The 17,820-nt window shown below is 44.0% G+C and overlaps 1 protein-coding gene and 4 non-coding genes across 5 annotated transcripts; all 5 read left to right on the forward strand.

The window, feature by feature from the left end:
• Nucleotides 1–3,310: 3,310 nt before the first annotated feature.
• synpra (synaptoporin a) lies at nucleotides 3,311–14,956 on the forward strand. The gene is made up of 6 exons (XM_076014382.1): nucleotides 3,311–3,636; nucleotides 3,783–3,848; nucleotides 12,278–12,402; nucleotides 12,562–12,760; nucleotides 14,224–14,415; nucleotides 14,551–14,956. The coding sequence occupies exons 1-6, from the start codon at nucleotides 3,619–3,621 to the stop codon at nucleotides 14,800–14,802; spliced, it is 852 nt and encodes a 283-aa protein (XP_075870497.1). The 5' UTR covers nucleotides 3,311–3,618; the 3' UTR covers nucleotides 14,803–14,956.
• trnaq-cug (transfer RNA glutamine (anticodon CUG)) lies at nucleotides 12,897–12,968 on the forward strand. Its single transcript has one exon. It is a non-coding gene; the product is annotated as a tRNA-Gln (tRNA).
• trnaq-cug (transfer RNA glutamine (anticodon CUG)) lies at nucleotides 13,162–13,233 on the forward strand. Its single transcript has one exon. It is a non-coding gene; the product is annotated as a tRNA-Gln (tRNA).
• Nucleotides 13,485–13,556, forward strand: trnaq-cug (transfer RNA glutamine (anticodon CUG)). The gene has a single exon. It is a non-coding gene; the product is annotated as a tRNA-Gln (tRNA).
• Nucleotides 14,957–16,288: 1,332 nt separating the features above from the next.
• On the forward strand, nucleotides 16,289–16,360 carry trnaq-cug (transfer RNA glutamine (anticodon CUG)). The gene has a single exon. It is a non-coding gene; the product is annotated as a tRNA-Gln (tRNA).
• The last annotated feature ends 1,460 nt before the right edge of the window (nucleotides 16,361–17,820 follow it).

Genomic DNA, 17,820 nt, shown 5'->3' on the forward strand with positions numbered 1-17,820 from the left:
GGGCAAATACTTTATCCAGAATTTAGAGCAGTATTTGGTGAACTCCTTGAGAAAGCACTTTGTGCACATGCAGTATGTGCCAAAAATATAAAGTGTTTTTAGTTTTCGTTTTAAATGTTTTTGTTTGTTTTGAATTTGGGACACAGTATTTTTCTCACTTTGTCCTTCACAAGCCTTAGGAATGAGCATGCGTTATATTAGAGATGACTATTTATAATCATTTCAAAATTTCCAAGATGTGGGTCACACATTGTACGTGTCTCTTTACTCAATTTTAACATTTGGGCAAAATGTGGTTCCCAATGGTTGCCCAGTGCGCCAGAGCTCCCGTCTATCACCAGAATGAGTGACTACGAAATCTGTCTTCCCATGACTCTCCCCCACTACATCACACCAAAGTTAATCCTGATTATGAACGCTGTCTAACTGGTGCAAAATGAGACCAGAACTAATGCCGTTTTGCCCCCAAACGTTTCCACAGCTCATCTTTTGTTTCACTATCTAATCACGTTCCGTCGCTTTGTGTTGGTACAGGCATGTGAGGATAGGTTTCATTAATAAGTGAGCGTGAAATGTACAAATCCCTCCAAATTCATCCTGCTCTGCCGCTGCTCTTGCACAGGGGTTTGGTCTGCGTGTTTCTTTTGCAGCAAAAAAAAACCCTCACGTCCTTCCATCTCTTCATTCTGCCCTGCATTAATCTGCATTTGCATTAATAGGAGCCCACTCACGGCTAACTGAATGTCATGGACGCTCTACAACACTGCCGCCTGCCCTGCAGCGCCGGCCGTTGTTGCTTCCCGCTGCACACTCGAAGCCACATCAGCCGCTGAAGATGCGTCCGTCCGTGCTGCTCTGGCAGCGGTTCCAGCCGAGCGGTAATTGCTGCGGAGTCGTGGCGTCTTGTATTGTTGGATGGAAATGGATAAGTGGCTGACCTACTCTCTGCGCTATAATTCCTCTGTGCGTCGCAACATGAAAGAGGCTTATAGGCCGGGGGAGAAGAATGGCGATTGTTCCCTCTGTTGCGCCCGTCCTCCCTCTCTCCACTCTGCGGCGTCTTTACCGTCTTCTCCCTGCGACTCAGACGGCACCTGTTTGGCATCGACTGCACTGGTTTCCCTCCGAGGCGGCCGCTCACGAAGCGCAAAGCTAGACAGGTGCCACCGCACAGTGTTTGTTTTGTGCCACGGGATTATTTTTCAAGCATTCTTCTGCCTCACTGGGAATTACAGTGCACTTGTTGTTGGAATGAATACACACTTTGCATTTTCCCCCCGTTGCGTAACCGCTGCGTCTTCTTCCAAACATGCTCAGTCTCTTGTTACACACTGGCCTTCAGCTACTGTAACCCAGATGTGCTGTTTCCTGGCTCTGGAGTGCTGTGTGTGTGTGTGTGTGTGTGTGTGTGTGTGTGTTTCTTTGAATTGTTTCGGGCACCTGTCAGACTGTTACCCCTCCAGCAGCATAGACAGACCATCACCTGAATCGACAGTGCAGGGGAAGCAGGGAAACACAGCCAAATGCAAACACTGCAGCCTGACGTCCACATCAGTGTTATTGCGGCACAGCAAGATCAGGGGTCACCAACGTGGTGCCCGTGGTCACCAGGTAGCCCCCCCAAGGACCACGAGTAGCCCCCAGGCCTGTTCTAAAAATAGCACAACACATTGAGCTGCGTCTAAAATTCAGTTTTATCCAGCCTTGTTAAGTCATTGTTGATGTTTATTTAGAACTCTTTAACGTGATGATTGTCTTCACGTAGATCAGGATCATTAATGATAATAATTATCAATAATAATTTTTGTCCTTAAATTGTAGCAGAGGTCAGAGGCAGACTTTTGGACTAGTCCTTCTGCAACAGGTTAACCCGTGACCGTTATTCTTTTGATGTGGGAAAAGTTTAGCCCCTCAGTTCATGACCTTCAGGACATTTCCACTGTTTCGTTCATGGGAGTCTCTGTGATGATGTGAGACATAAACAGGAAAAGAAATGGCTGTGTAATTTTTTTGCAGTCTCTCCGCCGTGTCTTCTGCATCGATCATTGGTGTCAGGTCTGTGGCGGCCCGTCGGTGATGTGCCTCCACTCGTTACCCGACACAGATGAAGACTGATCCGATGGAGTGCACATGAGAGGACATTTTTCTTCTTCCTCCTCTTCTTCTTGCTGCGATCAGTCTGATTTCCTATAGAGCATATTTTAGCCAATCAGATGCAGCGGTTCTCTAATCGCTTGGGCAGAGCCCTTCAGGCAGGCACTGTGTGTGTATGTGTGTGCGTGCGTGCGTGTGTTCAAGAAAGGGAGATGGAATAAAGGCGACGGAGGGAGGTTTGAAAAAGTAAAAAGAGAGAGAGAGGGAGAGAGATGAAGGAACGATAGAGGAGATTTGTAGAATTAGCCACGCTGTCAGAGCAGTTTGCACTCGGTTTTATGGGGATTGTCAGAGGCGGCGCAGATTCAGGGGGAAACCCCCCCTCGGCAGCACTTGCTGGCTCACTGGCTCTCTGTCATCTTCAGTGCAGCGAGATTCAGGCTCTCTCTTCTCAGGCGAGCTCATTAGATGACAAAACTGCACCAGCAGAAGACGACCTGGTTCAGAACTGCAGTCAAGTGCAATCATGGAGTCACCTTTGTGTGTGTGTGTGTGTGTGTGTGTGTGTGTGTGTGTGTGTGTGTGTGTGTGTGTGTGCATGAATGAGTGAGTCTGCCTCTGTCCTGGCTGTCACACATTGCGTGACACAAGTCTCCAAAGAGCGGATTCAACGTTGTTGGTGGAATCGCAGCATCCAGCGTTGTTGCAAAGCTCGAAGGAGAGTCAAGTGGTTCTCGTTCAAGGGAATGAACTTCTGTGTAACGGAACGCTTGATTTGTCAGGAGATGGTTTAATATGGCGCTCATATTTTCAGATCTTTATTGTTCATTCCCAGACTGCAGTGAAAATGTCTCACCTGATTGATTATCCCAAATACTTTGTTGATCTCAAGGGGGAAAACATATTTAACCCTCTGATTACAGTTCTTAAACAAAAATACTGTGCTTTATGTTATTATTATTATTATTATTAGTAGTAGTAGTAGTAGTAGTAGTCGTATTACTGGGGTTTTCTATATACGTTTATACAAAAAAAAACAAAAAAACACAATAAACTACAGTATTCACACCCACCAGTAGAGTGGAGAACAGAACTATTCTACAGTGATTGCTGTCTTTACAATAAATGGATAAGACAAACATTTAAAGAAGCCAGTTTTGCTTAAAACAGCGCAACAAATCTCGTATTTGCAGTCCAGATCAACAATACACGTATTAGGTGGAGCCCGTCTCCAACCTGTGTTCTGTCGGTCCTACACGTCGTTAAACAGAGTGACAATGGACACAAACGAAGGCGTCCCTTTTCCTTAAAGAGGCCACTCACTGCTCTGGCTGCCTCGACGGCGAATCACAGCCCGGGCGGAGAGCGCTCGTGCTTTTCCGGAAGCCGTCGGCATCGGAGCCGAGGACCGTTGACGAGGCGCGACGGAGACATCAATCGGGTCTTGGCTCGCGGTAGTAGAGTGTCAACACCGCGTGAAACAAGTGGTGGGGGGGAAAAAAAAACAAGTCGCCCGCTGCTGAGATGGAAGCCGCCGATCAGGTGAGAGACGAGACGTGAAGCGGAACTGTGTTTGTGTTTGTCCCTCCACCTCCGCCAAACTGACCAATGGTGTTGTTAATTGGTTGTTCTCAATGAGTGGCCGCTCATGTGTGTGTGTGTGTGTGTGTGTGTTGGTGCGTCTGCAGATTGCATCCATGGGGACGTTCCAAGTGCTGAAATTACCTCTGGGATTTATCCGAGTCTTGGAATGGGTGAGTTGCAACTTTCACGTGCTTTTTCTTTTGGCGTCAAACAACAACTAACGGGGTTTGGTTCAACGGGAGACACTGGCGGTGGAAAATTCTGTGCACATGTTGTGAGTAAACAGCCTGGCTTTGGCTCGATCGACGTCCCGGCTAACTGCAACTTGACGTCTTGATGTGTGCGCTCGTGCGTCTGCGCGCGCGCCTGTGCGCGATTCGTGCGGGCCACCCGTAGCCGCGCTCCTGATGCGGTGGTTCTCCGTGACTAAATGGCTCAAGTTTATGTAAGGATTCACACTGGCAGGATGAGAGGCGGCCGGCTCGTCAGTCATCGCCCACTTCGGGCGCTGTCGTGCCAACCATGTGCAATTTAGCGCCAGTTCAAAAAAAAAAAAACTATAAAGGAAAAAAAATGAGTGCCCTCATTTCTCATTTAAACAGGCAGAATCAAGCGTCACTGCTGCGTCTCAGCTGCGACTGAATCAAAGCTGTACCACCTCCACCCGTCTGGGCGCCGCTTGTAGACTGTGGCGTTTGTGTTGTGTACAGTTGCAGAGACGCCCCGAGGGGGGGAGGGGGGGGAGGACGTGTGATTTCCTTTGATGTGAGTTTAGAGAAAAAATGCTGCAGCCACGAGGCCGTCCAACATGTGCACAAAGAGTGCGTGACAAGCGTGTGCATGTGTGTGAGAGCTTGTCTCACACTTTTCAGAAATGCATCAATTGTGCACAAGCAGGGGCTGCTGCTGCTGCTGCTGCTGCTGCTGCTGCTCCATTAAAAAAATGTAAACAGAACACCCCCCCCCCACCAGCCACTTGCAAAGAGTCCATTCTCATCCGTAGACACACGCTCATATTTTAATCAACCACTGTGAGATCCTCCAGATGTCTATCAGCGAGATGGCTTCCCTCTCGGCTGTTTTTGGTGAGACCGAAACCACTGTGATATTTTGTGGGACATGAGCCGAGTGTCCAAAGCACCGTCTGTATGATTAAGATAACACCATAATAGCTCCCTCTGTGTGTCTTATTGTTGCTTGATGTGTGTGTGTGTGTGTGTGTGTGTGTGTGTGTGTGTGTGTGTGTGTGTGTGTGTGTGTGTGTGTGTGTGTGTGTGTGTGTGATGCTGCACACCGACATCATCCCTAACGCTCCACCTACACAGTTTTGTTATGAAAGTGACCTTTTCCTTCTTGTTTCTACTGCGTCTTCTTTCCTGGCGACAAGGTACAATTCAGTGCTCTAGTGGTAGAGTGTCCACCCTGAGACTGGTAGGTTGTTCAATCTGTGATTAACTACCGACTTGTCCAGTGTGTGACCCTGCCTTCAACTCGAGGACAGTTGCGATAGGCTCCCCGACCCTGATTTTTAGGCAAGACATTTTTCATGTGTCTCCTCATTGAAAAACTTCATCTACATTCACACAATATCCGATGCTGCAGTTAACGCAGTGGTACAAGCGCAGGGCTTCCTTTTGGAGCGGGAATCTGCACTTGATGCCCACCGCAAAGAGAAAGTGGAAAAAAAAACAACACATCACAGCTTCACCTGCCATGACCCCAACTTCTGCAGCCGCACACAATGACCTTTACTCAACAAAAAGCCACAACAGCTCTTCCATTTGAGGAGGGGCCACTTTAACAAGGGAGCTGGTCCCACTGCTAAACAGCCATCGTCATGTTGTGGTTGACGGTCAACAACTTTCGTTATTTAACTTCATTATTCCAAGCTGTAGAAAAAGCAAGTTTGACCCCAAAAGTTTGCTGGTTTATTTAAGAATCGTGCCCAATTTCTAAAAAGCCCCTCGGTCAAATCGGGCTCACGCTGTGACACAGACAAGAAACACACATCCGTCGGTTCGGCTGGTTCACGTGGCCCCGGGCCCTGCAGACTCTATCGGAGGCAGCGATTGACATTTACGTTGCTAATGACAATGGGACCTCGACTGCACGGCTGACTGGTCAGGCGGACAAACGGGACGTTGCTTAAAGGTTACGTTAACTTCAGTTAAGTAAGACGGACGCTGCGGTAGAGGAGAGGGTGTCTTGCATCTTGACTCGCATCTTGCACAGGTACCAGGAGCTGCCGGGATCAGCAGAGTCTTCGGGAGATTCCGACGGGGGGGGGAGGTTGTAACACACACTGTCAGTGGCTGTCATCTTCTTCTGTAACAGCTGTAAACAGCCAAACAGCTGTAAAGTCCCTCTTTTCCACCATGGAGCAACTCATGCAGAAACTGTCCTTTGAGATGTGCCCGAACTCTTCACTGCTCGTGTGTGTGTGTGTGTGTGTGTGTGTGTGTGTGTGTGTGTGTGTGAGAGAGAGAGAAAGATAGAGGGGTGGGGGGGTAGGGAGCGGAGTTCTTTGGTTGATTGAACACATGATGCAAATGAAATACATGCAATCCCACCCCATCCACTGGTGCGTCATTGCGGCTCTTTGTGTCGTCCTCACACTGTAGTAGCGTGTCTGCTCCTCGCACGTCCACCTATTTTGCAACCGGTGAGTCAGGAGGGATGAGACCGTCCCGAGTCTGGAGTCTGAGTGCGTGCTGTGATGTCATCGTCAGTACTGTACTGTATGACTGATGCAATTTTACAGAAATATATGTATATCTACACAAGATGTAGATATACATATATATGTGTATATATATATGTATATTTTTGCACTACCAGTCAAAACTTTGGACACACCCTTTGAATTTGATGTCTTTTCTTTCATTCTCATGACTACTGACATTGCAGTTTCTCACTGAAGGCATCACAACTACATATGAACACACATGAAATTATGAAGGAAACAATAAAACTGGAAAATAACTCAAACACGTTTTATATTTAAATTCTTCAATATTTAATGTGTTTTTCTTTGCTGCATAATTACATCTACTACTGCTATCTCCAGTGTAGAAAGAGATTTTTTTTTAAAGTATATGTATGTATGTATATATACACACATACATGTATAGATAATATACTTCACGGCTGGTGCGTCAAAATAGTTGAGCAGACCAGCAGTCAGTCAATCAATCAGTCAACCTTTATTTGTGGAGTGCTGAACCACATCTGCAGGCGCTTCAAAGCGCTTTTTTTTTACAGTCAGGAGAGAAACCAACAGCTCCTGTGTGACTCGTCCATTTCCACTGTCTGTTTAGTTTGGGAGCAAATGAAGGTCATGAGCCCGAAAACTTTGCTTTAATCACCTCATGTCAAGATGGATGTGCAAGATTTCAGAATGGAGATCTCAGCAATCCAGCTGCTGTGCAGTGACAATGACTTCACTATGTTCCCTCAATTAAAAAAACCAACACTAATGCCGCTTGCCATCTGTTTTTTTCTATGACCAAACCAAATTCAAATATCTTGTCCGTACAAGCTGAAGCTCCAGTTGCATCAAAACAGACGCTGCAACAAAACTAGCAGGGTTGCGCGGAGGTTGCACAGTGGGGGGGTGGTGTAATTAACAGAATCCAATGCGTGATGTCAAAACATGTCTTTCAATGCGTCGCAGCGTGTCGTCAAATCGCTGAGAAGCGTGACGTGCAAGTCACAGCGAGGCCCCGACTGCACTGACCTGCAGGCTCAACTTCAGGCGGCGGACAAAGCGACCTGAGGCAGAACGTGTTCATTACTTGATTGCTTCTCCAAATGAGCAGCATCATTTCAGTCTAAAACCAACTGAGAAAAAAAAAAAAAAAAAAAAAAAAGCTGTCTTCATCTGGCCAAGGCAAGGCAAATGTGTTGATACACCATTCAACCAGGCCATTCAAAGTGCTTTGCAGAATGAGTAAAACCAAAAGGTTCAAGCATAAAAGTTACAGTGCAGTTAGAATTATCTCGTTAAAAGCAATACTGAGCAGGTGTGTTTTTTTACCTTGATTTAAAGGAACTCAATGCCTCAGCTCGCCGACAGTTTACTGGTAGTTTATTCCAGATAAAGGGAGCATAGAAACTGGCTGCTGCTTCTCTTCTTCTGGATCTGGCAACTGTAAGCAGGCCTGTCTCAGAAGACCTCCGTTTTCTAGATGGCTCATTATGTCTAGTTTATTATATCTAGTAATCTAACACTAGACTACAAACCGGGGCCTTTATACCTTTATAGCAACCTTTGAAACTGGACCATTGAACAACGCAGTCCACTTTTTCTTCAGCTTCCCCCCCTTATACCACCCAGCCGTGGAAACCTCAGGATGTGAAAAATAAAATGGAGATTTCCTCGCCTGTTTGTGGTCGTCAAGCTTATGGAAATGCAGGCAGAGAGATGGCGCGAGAGATGTGTCTGGGCTGAAAGCGCTGCACAAAGCGCTCCCCCGTGCAGGAAGGGATTAGCCGCCGCTAAATGAGCTGCTGATTCCATTCTGTTGCGGCGCTGCCACGGAAGCTAAGATCAGACGCCACTCGTCGCTTCTCCCCTCCGACTCAAGGAGCCATCGTCGCAGCTGGCTTCTTTTTTTTTTTTTTCCTCCTCAGTAATTTAGCAGCCGAGATAACAATCATCTGTTTAATGGAGTGTCAGAGTGCAGCCGTGGTAGACGGTGGACGGACCTCCAAGTGTCACACACCTTATTCTGTCAAGCCGATGGCTCACCATCGCTGTTAAATGATGGAGCTCAAACCCAACATTGGATTGTTGCATCTCTATTTTTTAAAGCGTGAAATGATTTAGTTAGTTAAAACTAAAATAAGCTCAACTTTCGCTCACTTTGCTGACCCTCTTATCCCCTCATTGCGCTGAAGTTTTATTTTATCATGCATCTGCCCCCATTTGCCTGGCTGGCCTTTATTTCTAACACACACACACACACACACACACACACACACACCGCCGTTTTGTTTTTGTCTTAACTAGCCGGCGTAAAATCGCTCATGTTTGCACACTGGCGGTCTGCAGCAGTGGCAGCAAGTGAGACTGTGTGTGTGTGTGCGTGTGTGTGTGTGTGTGTGTGTGTGTGTGTGTGTGTGTGTGTGTGTGTGTGTGTGTGTGGTGATGGCGACGGAGGGGACTGTGGCTAATGCTTCTGCCTCAATGGACAGAGTGAGATATTTTTACTCTGCATTCTCATCTATACACACGCTTTCATATCTATGTTCTTAAACACTCACAGAAACACACACACACCTACACACACACACTTTCAGATGTTTCAAGGCACACGTGACGTCACCTAGGTGAAAAGCGGAGGTATAGACGATACGTGTGCACATCAAGAGAGTTTAATTGGAGGGTCTTGCATTTGGGCTAATCGCTATACAGAAGCTTCTGCATCCATAGCAGCACATTACATCACCGCCATCAGCCAATGAACAGTGACGTGCATTAAAGCAGAATTAATAGCACAAGGAGGGTGGGGGTGGGGGTGGGGGGGGCACAGTGGGATTTATGCGACTACGCAGTCGTCACACCTCAGGATTGGAGAATGTGCCGCCTGTGTGGTGCGACAACACAATGGTTACACAATGGTTTTAAATGTAAGCAATGTCCACAGCTCTTGTCTTTAAAGGGTCTGGCTCCTCCCTCCTTGGTTTCACTGTGGTGTCAGCGAGGCCGCCCATCACACCTGTGAGCTTTTTCAGTTCTACGTTGTGTCTTTTCCATTCAAACCACTTAAGAGCCTGATTTATTTTTGTATTGTTTGCTTCAAAACGTCCTATATTATACAAAAAGTACTTGCAGCAGGGCAAATTATGGCGTTTCCTGGAGATTTCAAAGAATCTGTTGATTAATCGTGTGATGTTGCTGCTCTACCTGAGTCTCCGATGAAACATCAGTGTCTTAAAATAGGCGCAATATTGGACTTATAAATATTATAAATATTTTTAGATGACGAGAGAAAGATGCTGATCTTCTCCCTCGTTTCCTTTAGTGGACTGAAAAAATCATTTCCGTGAAGGAGGTTCGACATCTCTTTGATTATCTCCACGGCAGGCGAGGAGAGAGTCTGAGGACCTGAAGGCGTGTTTCTCCTGGCGAAGCAGCCTCTTGATGACGATGATTCTCACTGACTCGAACGAACCAATTGGACGGAGTGTGTGTGTGTGTGTGTGTGTGTGTGTGTGTGTCTGCGTGGCTTTTGTCAACAGTGTCGAGTGCAGCTCATCACTGAATGCACCTTTTAGCTCCGCCGACACTCCAGCGCCTCCTCCGCCGCATTCACCGTGTCCTCCTGTTGAAACGGCTTCTCCATCTCCCGTCCTCGAGCCTTCTTCAACAGTCAAGTGCTCCTTGTCTCACAAAGCAAAAAGTTTTTTCAACAACTTCGCCCAAGCTCTCTTGGCTCATTTATCTCATTTCATCCTGGTTAGCAGTGTCTGGCGTGCTTGGTGTCATCTCCAGTCCAGAAGCCTGTAATATCTACTCAGTCAAACTGCGTGTCATTCTTTCTCTTTTTTTTATATTTGCAATTTGAAAACAAAATTGTGCCTAAACCCAAAAAATGGTTTCAGTTCTAAAGCACAAGAGGAAGTGAAGCCCCAGTATGTTTGCAGGTGGCGCTATACTTGTGGTTTCATTATAGTCTTAGAGCCTCATCTGTCAATCCATGTATCAGTTGTTTGTTTAAGCTTTCTTAATTTCTAATAAAATTCTATACAAAAAATTATTTCTGTGTAATACCAAATTAAAGAATGTTTATTTTAATTTATTTTTCATTGACGCCAGATCAAAGCTAATTTTCATTTTCATTCTGTTTTCATTCGCTGAACCAAAAAATACTCCAGTTGCATTCGATAAACCTGGATTAAATTCAGGGAATCCCCACCACCTTGCATCGCTGGCAGCCACTAAACCTGTGCATATATTTTCACAGGTTCTACCTTTTATGCCCCCACTTTTTTCCCCCCACGAGTCGCTTCAGAAGCAAATTACGGAGCACATCAGTCGACCCTCTGCGGTGCCATCTAGGTCAGTGGAGGAGATGTTTTAGGGCTCTATTTGCACAGTTCCTATTCCTCTATTCTGGAATCTCCCTCTCCCTCCCTCACATCCCCCCTTCCATTCCCCATCTCTTGTTCCCCGAGGAGGCCAGCTGGGAGAGGCAGATAAACAGACGGGGGCACAGGGCTTAGCACCCACCCCTCTATCCACAATGCCACGCTCTCCTGCTCAAAGGCCCTCGTCAGAAATGAGAGGGTGCACTATTGCCAGCCCCTAAAATCACAGGGAGAAGAGGCAGCTGCACGGGAGGCAGCAGGAAAGATGTTTATCTGTGATCATTAACAGGGAGTGTTTATTCTTTTGCTCTGTCGAGCTCTGTTTGTTTGTGAAGACAAGCACGTGCCATTTATCTATTGGCTTTTTTTTTTTTTTTTGCTTCTATTTAGTGGTACCATATTGTGTATCAAATACACAACATGTGTCTCCAGCCTGCCAGTTAAATCTCCAGATTAGCAGAAAGCCCATCCTTTAGTTGTTCTTTTTTCTTAATCTCTTTTACAAAGTCTACATTAATGAGGTCACAAAGAGCACTGATACCTCATCCAAGTCAGGTGTCTGCTCCGCCCCCTGACACCCTGTTGTTCTTGTCTCCTTCCAAAGAGAAGGTCCAACGAAGTCAAACTGCACGTTTTTGCAGACTCACACTTTTCACACTCACATAGTTTTCTCATTTCTTCAACTCGCTGACAGGCCAGCGGCACAGATCGTTGTTAGAAAACATTGCTAAAGTGATTTTTTTTTTTTTTTTTCACATAATGAGAACTGCAAAGCCAAAACCCCTTGAAGTGAGCCGTAAGTGGAGCAGCGAGTCTCGCTGAGTGTGCGGTATATGCTTGTGCTGAGATTCATTAGCGCCCTCTAGAGGAGCTGCAGGCGGCAGCGTTTGAGTGTGAAGCGAGTCTCTCCACAGCTGCTGTCCGGCTGCTCATCCAGCTGACTGCGATATGTGAGAGGGGAGGCTCTTGCTAACCAGGTGTCAGGCCTGATTATGGTGATCACAGCTGTGAGAGCCCTCCAGGCCCTTTAAAGCTTAATATGGAAAACTGTGCAGAGAGAGAGAAAGCATAATAAGGGCAGAGAGAGAGAGAGAGAGAGAGAGAGAGAGAGAGAGAGAGTGTGTGTGTGTGTGTGTGTGTGTGTGTGTGTGGGACTGTGATTAAGTCATTGCAGCAGCTTCATGTTTGTAGATTATAACGAGGGGTCTTGTCGCTGATCTTTGCCTGTGGCAAACTCAGATCTTCACTGCTAGAAAAGCATGTTGTGTGATATTTGAGGATGTGAAAGACATACAGGTAAACGAGACTGAATTTAATGCAAATAAAAAAGCTAAAAGTAAATAATAAAAATAATAAAATACGAGTTCTCTCATTCAGGCAAATCAACATCCTTCTGAAAGTGATCAATCACAATCACCATTAATCCAGCTTTCTTTAGTCCTAAACTCTGCAAAACACTTGTAATTTCTGACTAAGCAACTAATTATCGTTTATCGCTTTCTTGCAGCTCTTCTCCATTTTTGCCTTTGCAACATGCGGGGGCTACTCAGGGCAACTGAGGGTCAGCGTGGACTGCATGGAGAAGGCCAGAAGTAACCTCAGCATGGGCATCGACTTTGCTTATCCCTTCAGGTGAGTGCGCTTTGCTCGCTGCGTCAAAATAACAATGCCTGGACTGTGGATTGACATCAGACTCTTCCGCTTTTGTCCTGTCTTGTGACTTGAAAACATCTGTGGTCATCATAAAAATGAGTCTCTTGGTTGATGTCTGTGGCTCCCTGTGCCCTTCAGGTTGTACCAGGTGTCCTTCGAGGCGCCGGCCTGCGAGGGGATCAGGACAGACCGCATCTTTCTCATCGGAGACTACTCGTCCTCCGCAGAGTTCTTCGTCACCATCGCCGTCTTTGCCTTCCTGTATTCCCTTGTGGCCACCATCATCTACATCTTCTTTCAGAACAAGTATCATGAAAACATCCGGGGGCCACTAATTGTGAGTAGACCTCTTCTTCCTCTCTCTTCCAGCCTGGAGTTCAGTGCCTGTGGTGTCTCAGCTCCATAGTGGCTGCAGAGTAGAGTATATGACTGTACTGTAGAACTGTGGTTGGATCATGCACAGTGAGTGTGTTGGTTCCATGGTGTAATGGTTAGCACTCTGGACTCTGAATCCAGCAATCTGAGTTCAAATCTCAGTGGAACCTGATTGCTTTTGAAAAGCACTTTTTGAGATTCTGATTCTCACCCAGATTCTGTTTATTCTCACTGTTTGAATCCTGCAGAAAGTCATTCCCTGTATGCCCTGAACCAATTTATTTCTAAGTCCCAAATATGAGAAAAATCGCCTAAAATGATGGAACCAACATACACAACATGATCGACCATGTTGTGTATGTTGGTTCCATGGTGTAATGGTTAGCACTCTGGACTCTGAATCCAGCGATCTGAGTTCAAATCTCAGTGGAACCTGTTTTGTTTTTTTGTTTTTATGCATTTGGTGATATTCTGGTTTAGTAACTTAAATGTCAAATTTAAAGGTTTCTCACCTCAATCAAATTATGCCCAAAGTCAATCTGAGTGGTTGTTTTTCACTTTCTTCTCACATTCAGCCTGGAGTTCCCTGTTTGTGGCGTCATTATGAAACCACAACTGAAATTGTCTCCAGAGCAGTTGTACAATCATGTAGATAAAAGTAGTTGGATCCCCAGCACGGTTGTGTTGGTTCCATGGTGTAATGGTTAGCACTCTGGACTCTGAATCCAGCGATCTGAGTTCAAATCTCAGTGGAACCTGATTGCTTTTGAAAAGCAGTCCTTGAGATTCTGATTCTCACCCAGATTCTGTTTATTCTCACTGTTTGAATCCTGCCGAAAGACATTCCCTGTATGCCCTAATCAGACTTATCTCTAAGCCAACTCTGGTTAGAACAAAGTTTATTGTTTGTCTCATTGAAATAATTTTGTTCCAGAGTGAAAGATTTCCACAGTGGCCACATCCCGTTTGTGGCATAAGAAGAAATTTAAATTAGAGTAATTTGGTTTTTCATTCTTGGTGTGTGCTCATTGGTTCCATGGTGTAATGGTTAGCACTGTGGACTCTAAATCCAGTGATCGGAGTTCAAATCTCAGTGGAACCTGTTTTATTTTCAAGGACAAACGTGTTATTTTATCTCCTTTAGTTGAAGGAAAGGGAAGGGACGGACAATGTCTGTCACAGTTTTTGCTCTTGGTGAAGCAAAGGGACTCTGACTTCAGCATGAAGAATCTCTGTCAGGATCAATTAAGTTCTATTTAATCAATAATAATGCTTAATGAATACTTGAGCACAGTACAGTATTGAAAATATCCAGGGACCACTCTTTGTATGTACAATCCACCTCCTCATTCTTCTGGTGAGGTGGTCTCTCTGTCTGATCTCTACCCCTCTCTGCCTTGTCTTCTCTCTGCCCCGTGTCGTCAGGACTTTGTGGTGACCGTGGTGTTCTCCTTCATGTGGCTGGTCAGCTCCTCTGCCTGGGCCAAGGCTCTGTCCGATGTGAAGGTGGCCACTGATCCGGATGAGGTTCAGCTCTTGATCCCCGCCTGCAAAACCCAGAGCAACAAGTGTGACTCCGTGTACGGAGCGCGCTGGTCTGGGCTCAATACCTCTGTGGTACGTATACAAATTGTGCACATCTGTATTTGTTAAGCTGTCTAGACTTACAGTAAAGTTTTGATTCTTGGGCATGGTCGAAATAATAATACCAAGACATATATGAGCGCTGTAATTTTGTCTTCTTCTCTTTAGGTTTTCGGATTTCTCAACTTTGTGCTCTGGGCTGGAAACATCTGGTTCGTCTTTAAGGAGACCGGTTGGCACAAAGGCGCTTCGAAGTTTGCAGGCGGAGCCAACGAAAAGCAGGCCGGCACCTTTAGCCAGCAGCCATACAACCAGGGCAGCTTCGACCAGTCGGGGAGCTACAGCGCTCAGGGGAACCTCAGCCAGCCCTCTGAGTACAGCCAGGTGGGTGGACCCACCTCCTACTCCAATCAAATGTAGCTGCACCGCTCCATCCACAGTGAGCAGTGCTTAATCCAGGGCAATCAGGGGATGAGCAGCAGAGGAAAAGGTGGAGGGGAGGAATTCATCTTCTGCTTCACTTATCTGAGCAATATATATATATATATATAAATATATATATATAAATATATATATATATGTATATATATATATATATATATATGTATATATATATATATATATATATAAATATATAAATATATATAAATATATATATATAAATATATATAAATATATATAAATATATATTTATATATATATATAAATATATATAAATATATATATATATATATATATATATATTTATATATATATATATATATATTTATATATATAAATATATATAAATATATATATATATATACATATAAATATATATATATAAATATATATATATATATATATATATATATACATATATATATATATATATATATATACATATATATATATATATATATATATATATATATATATATATATATATATATATATGATGTAATCTAAAATGGCATCAGAGGTGTCAAAATATATCTATTGTATGTCCGGATAATTTTTCCTATTTAAAAAACAGACTAGCTATTGTTGTTTACTCTTTCTGTCAGGTGTTGTTTACTGAATGTCCTATTTCTTGTTGTTAGATGCTCAATGTTTTTCATCTCCCTGCTTGTTAAGACTGGATATCCAAATGTTTGACAATGTGGAGAAAAAAAGAGCTCAATGGTGACATTTGTGTTTGTTATGTGTGTGTTTAGATTGAAAAAAGGAAAAATAACTTTTTTCAGAAAGTTTACAAACTGTGCCAAGTCAGTAGTATTAATATGTGAAATCTAAAAAGAAAAAAAAAAAGTACTACCAGTAATACGACAAAAAAAGAATTTGTATTGAAAACAACTTAATTTACTATTTGTATGCATTGAACGCTTTTATCAGTTCATTCTCAGAGGGAGAGAATCTCTTTGTTTACAAGCAGCCATGGCTGCTATTGCTCTGACTGTTTCCTGATTATTTCTCTACACAGCATGGTCAGTGTGTCCTGTAAACTGTTTAAGCCCAGCAAAAAATAAAATAAAACTAGTACCACGAAAACAATACATCTGTTTGTAATGTTGAACATCTGTTGACATTAAGTATACTTATTTATTTATTCATATTTAACTTGTGCAACCTTGTTTCTTTGTTTTACCTCCTAAGCATGTGGCCTGTATTACCGTCGTACAGCAGCTGGAACGTCCGTGTGTGAGGGTGTGTGTGTGCGCTCACCAGTTTGTCGACGACTGTTGTTATTTTTCATGAATTAATGCAAATAAAGTACAAATTTGCCAAAAGAAAGGAAACACGTGTCAGTTTGGAGACTTCGGTGCGACTAATCGTGAGAGTTCTTGAGCGTGACGTCATTTCCGAGACTTGAAGCCTTTCTCGGGGCAGGTTTTTGGTGGAAGTGATCTTCCCCGGTTGCCACGGCGGTTCCATGGTGTAATGGTTAGCACTCTGGACTCTGAATCCAGCGATCCGAGTTCAAATCTCGGTGGAACCTGTGTTTTTTTTTTCTCCCCTCTCCTAGCAAGACATTTTGTAAAGTTCGTGATTATAATTACGTAAGGCAGAACCAGTCGTGTTTTTTTTTTTTTTTTTTTTTTTTACACATTCCCCAAACTTAATAGACGTTCAGACTTTTGAAATCTAAATAAAGTCTTTCTTGTCATTTTACATATTGTCAACAATTTAACAAAATCTCGAGATGAATACACCAACAATAAGACAAAATAAAATAAAACAAGGTTTGACAGTGGCGGAAACTATTAGGTTAAACTTTAGCCCCATGGAACCACATGTTAGTGTAATTTGGTAAAGTGACCAGCAGATGGCGACAATGCATGAAAGATGCCAAAGCTGCGCTCAATCAACGAGTACAACGTGTTGATTTCAAAGCATGGATTAATAAGTATTAGTTTTCTCCTTTTTCTATCAATACATTAGAATTCACTGTTTGTGTTGTTCCAGCCCACAAACAGAGCAGCTTATCGTCAGGGACGAAGACCTCAATTGAAACAGTAACGCTTCTTGCTAATTTTTGGAGTTCCGCCGCCTGGCTCCACCAAAAGTTGACTCCTTGAAAATGCATCAAAACTCACGAAATGTGGCGACTGGCGAAATTTCTTACAGGCACCCAAAATCACTCAAGGGAAGGAAGGTCTCAGAGACACGAGACAAAAACCCCACGTGTTCATCTCATCAATACATAGGTCATGTGCCCTGACCTTTGAAATTGGCAAACCGGACTATTTTAATATATATATATATATATATATATATATATATATACATATATATATATATATATATTTTTATTTTTTTTTAATCTAGAATATTATAAATAATAATCTTCACATGAGGTGGAACATCTCTAAAAACCCAGATGAAAAGGCTTACAAGTGGCCATTTCAACAAGGAGACACTTGGAGGAAGAAAGGAATTGAAGAGGACAAATTCCACTATGGAGGCTATAAGGGCAAATAAAAGAAATACGCAAACACATTTGATTTTTGTTGTCATAGTTCTGCTTGGAGAAGACACATCATCACCCTTTGGACGGTGAAGGTGAACAACCTAGCAATAAACTCGGAGGCTGATGCAGAATCTCTCACACGTCCAGGTAAAGGGTGAAGCGCCTTTTAACTGGCAACACTCATTCACCTCATTAGGCTCTCACAGATCTGCTTCTGCAGGGCAAACAGCAGCGTGGAGTCAAGAAGATGGCTGACAGAAGAATTCCTCATATCATGAATAACTAGTAAGCCACAAGATATTGGCTTTTTTTCTCACAAGCTGTTAGTATGAATGTCAACAATAGTGGAGGAACGTTTTGGTTTGTACCAAAGCCTCAGCAGCAGTAGAAGCAGCAGCAGCAGCAGCAGCAGCGGGCCCTCGCGCTGCACTGCCAGCCCTCTCGCTCACTGTATGTCCTGCAGGCTTCATCCCACATGGATGACCTTC

This window comes from Nelusetta ayraudi, unplaced genomic scaffold (genome assembly GCF_046127955.1).
Source record: "Nelusetta ayraudi isolate G7.1 ecotype Tasmania unplaced genomic scaffold, CSIRO-AGI_Nayr_v1 ptg000168l, whole genome shotgun sequence".
NCBI classification, from domain to species: domain Eukaryota; kingdom Metazoa; phylum Chordata; class Actinopteri; order Tetraodontiformes; family Monacanthidae; genus Nelusetta; species Nelusetta ayraudi.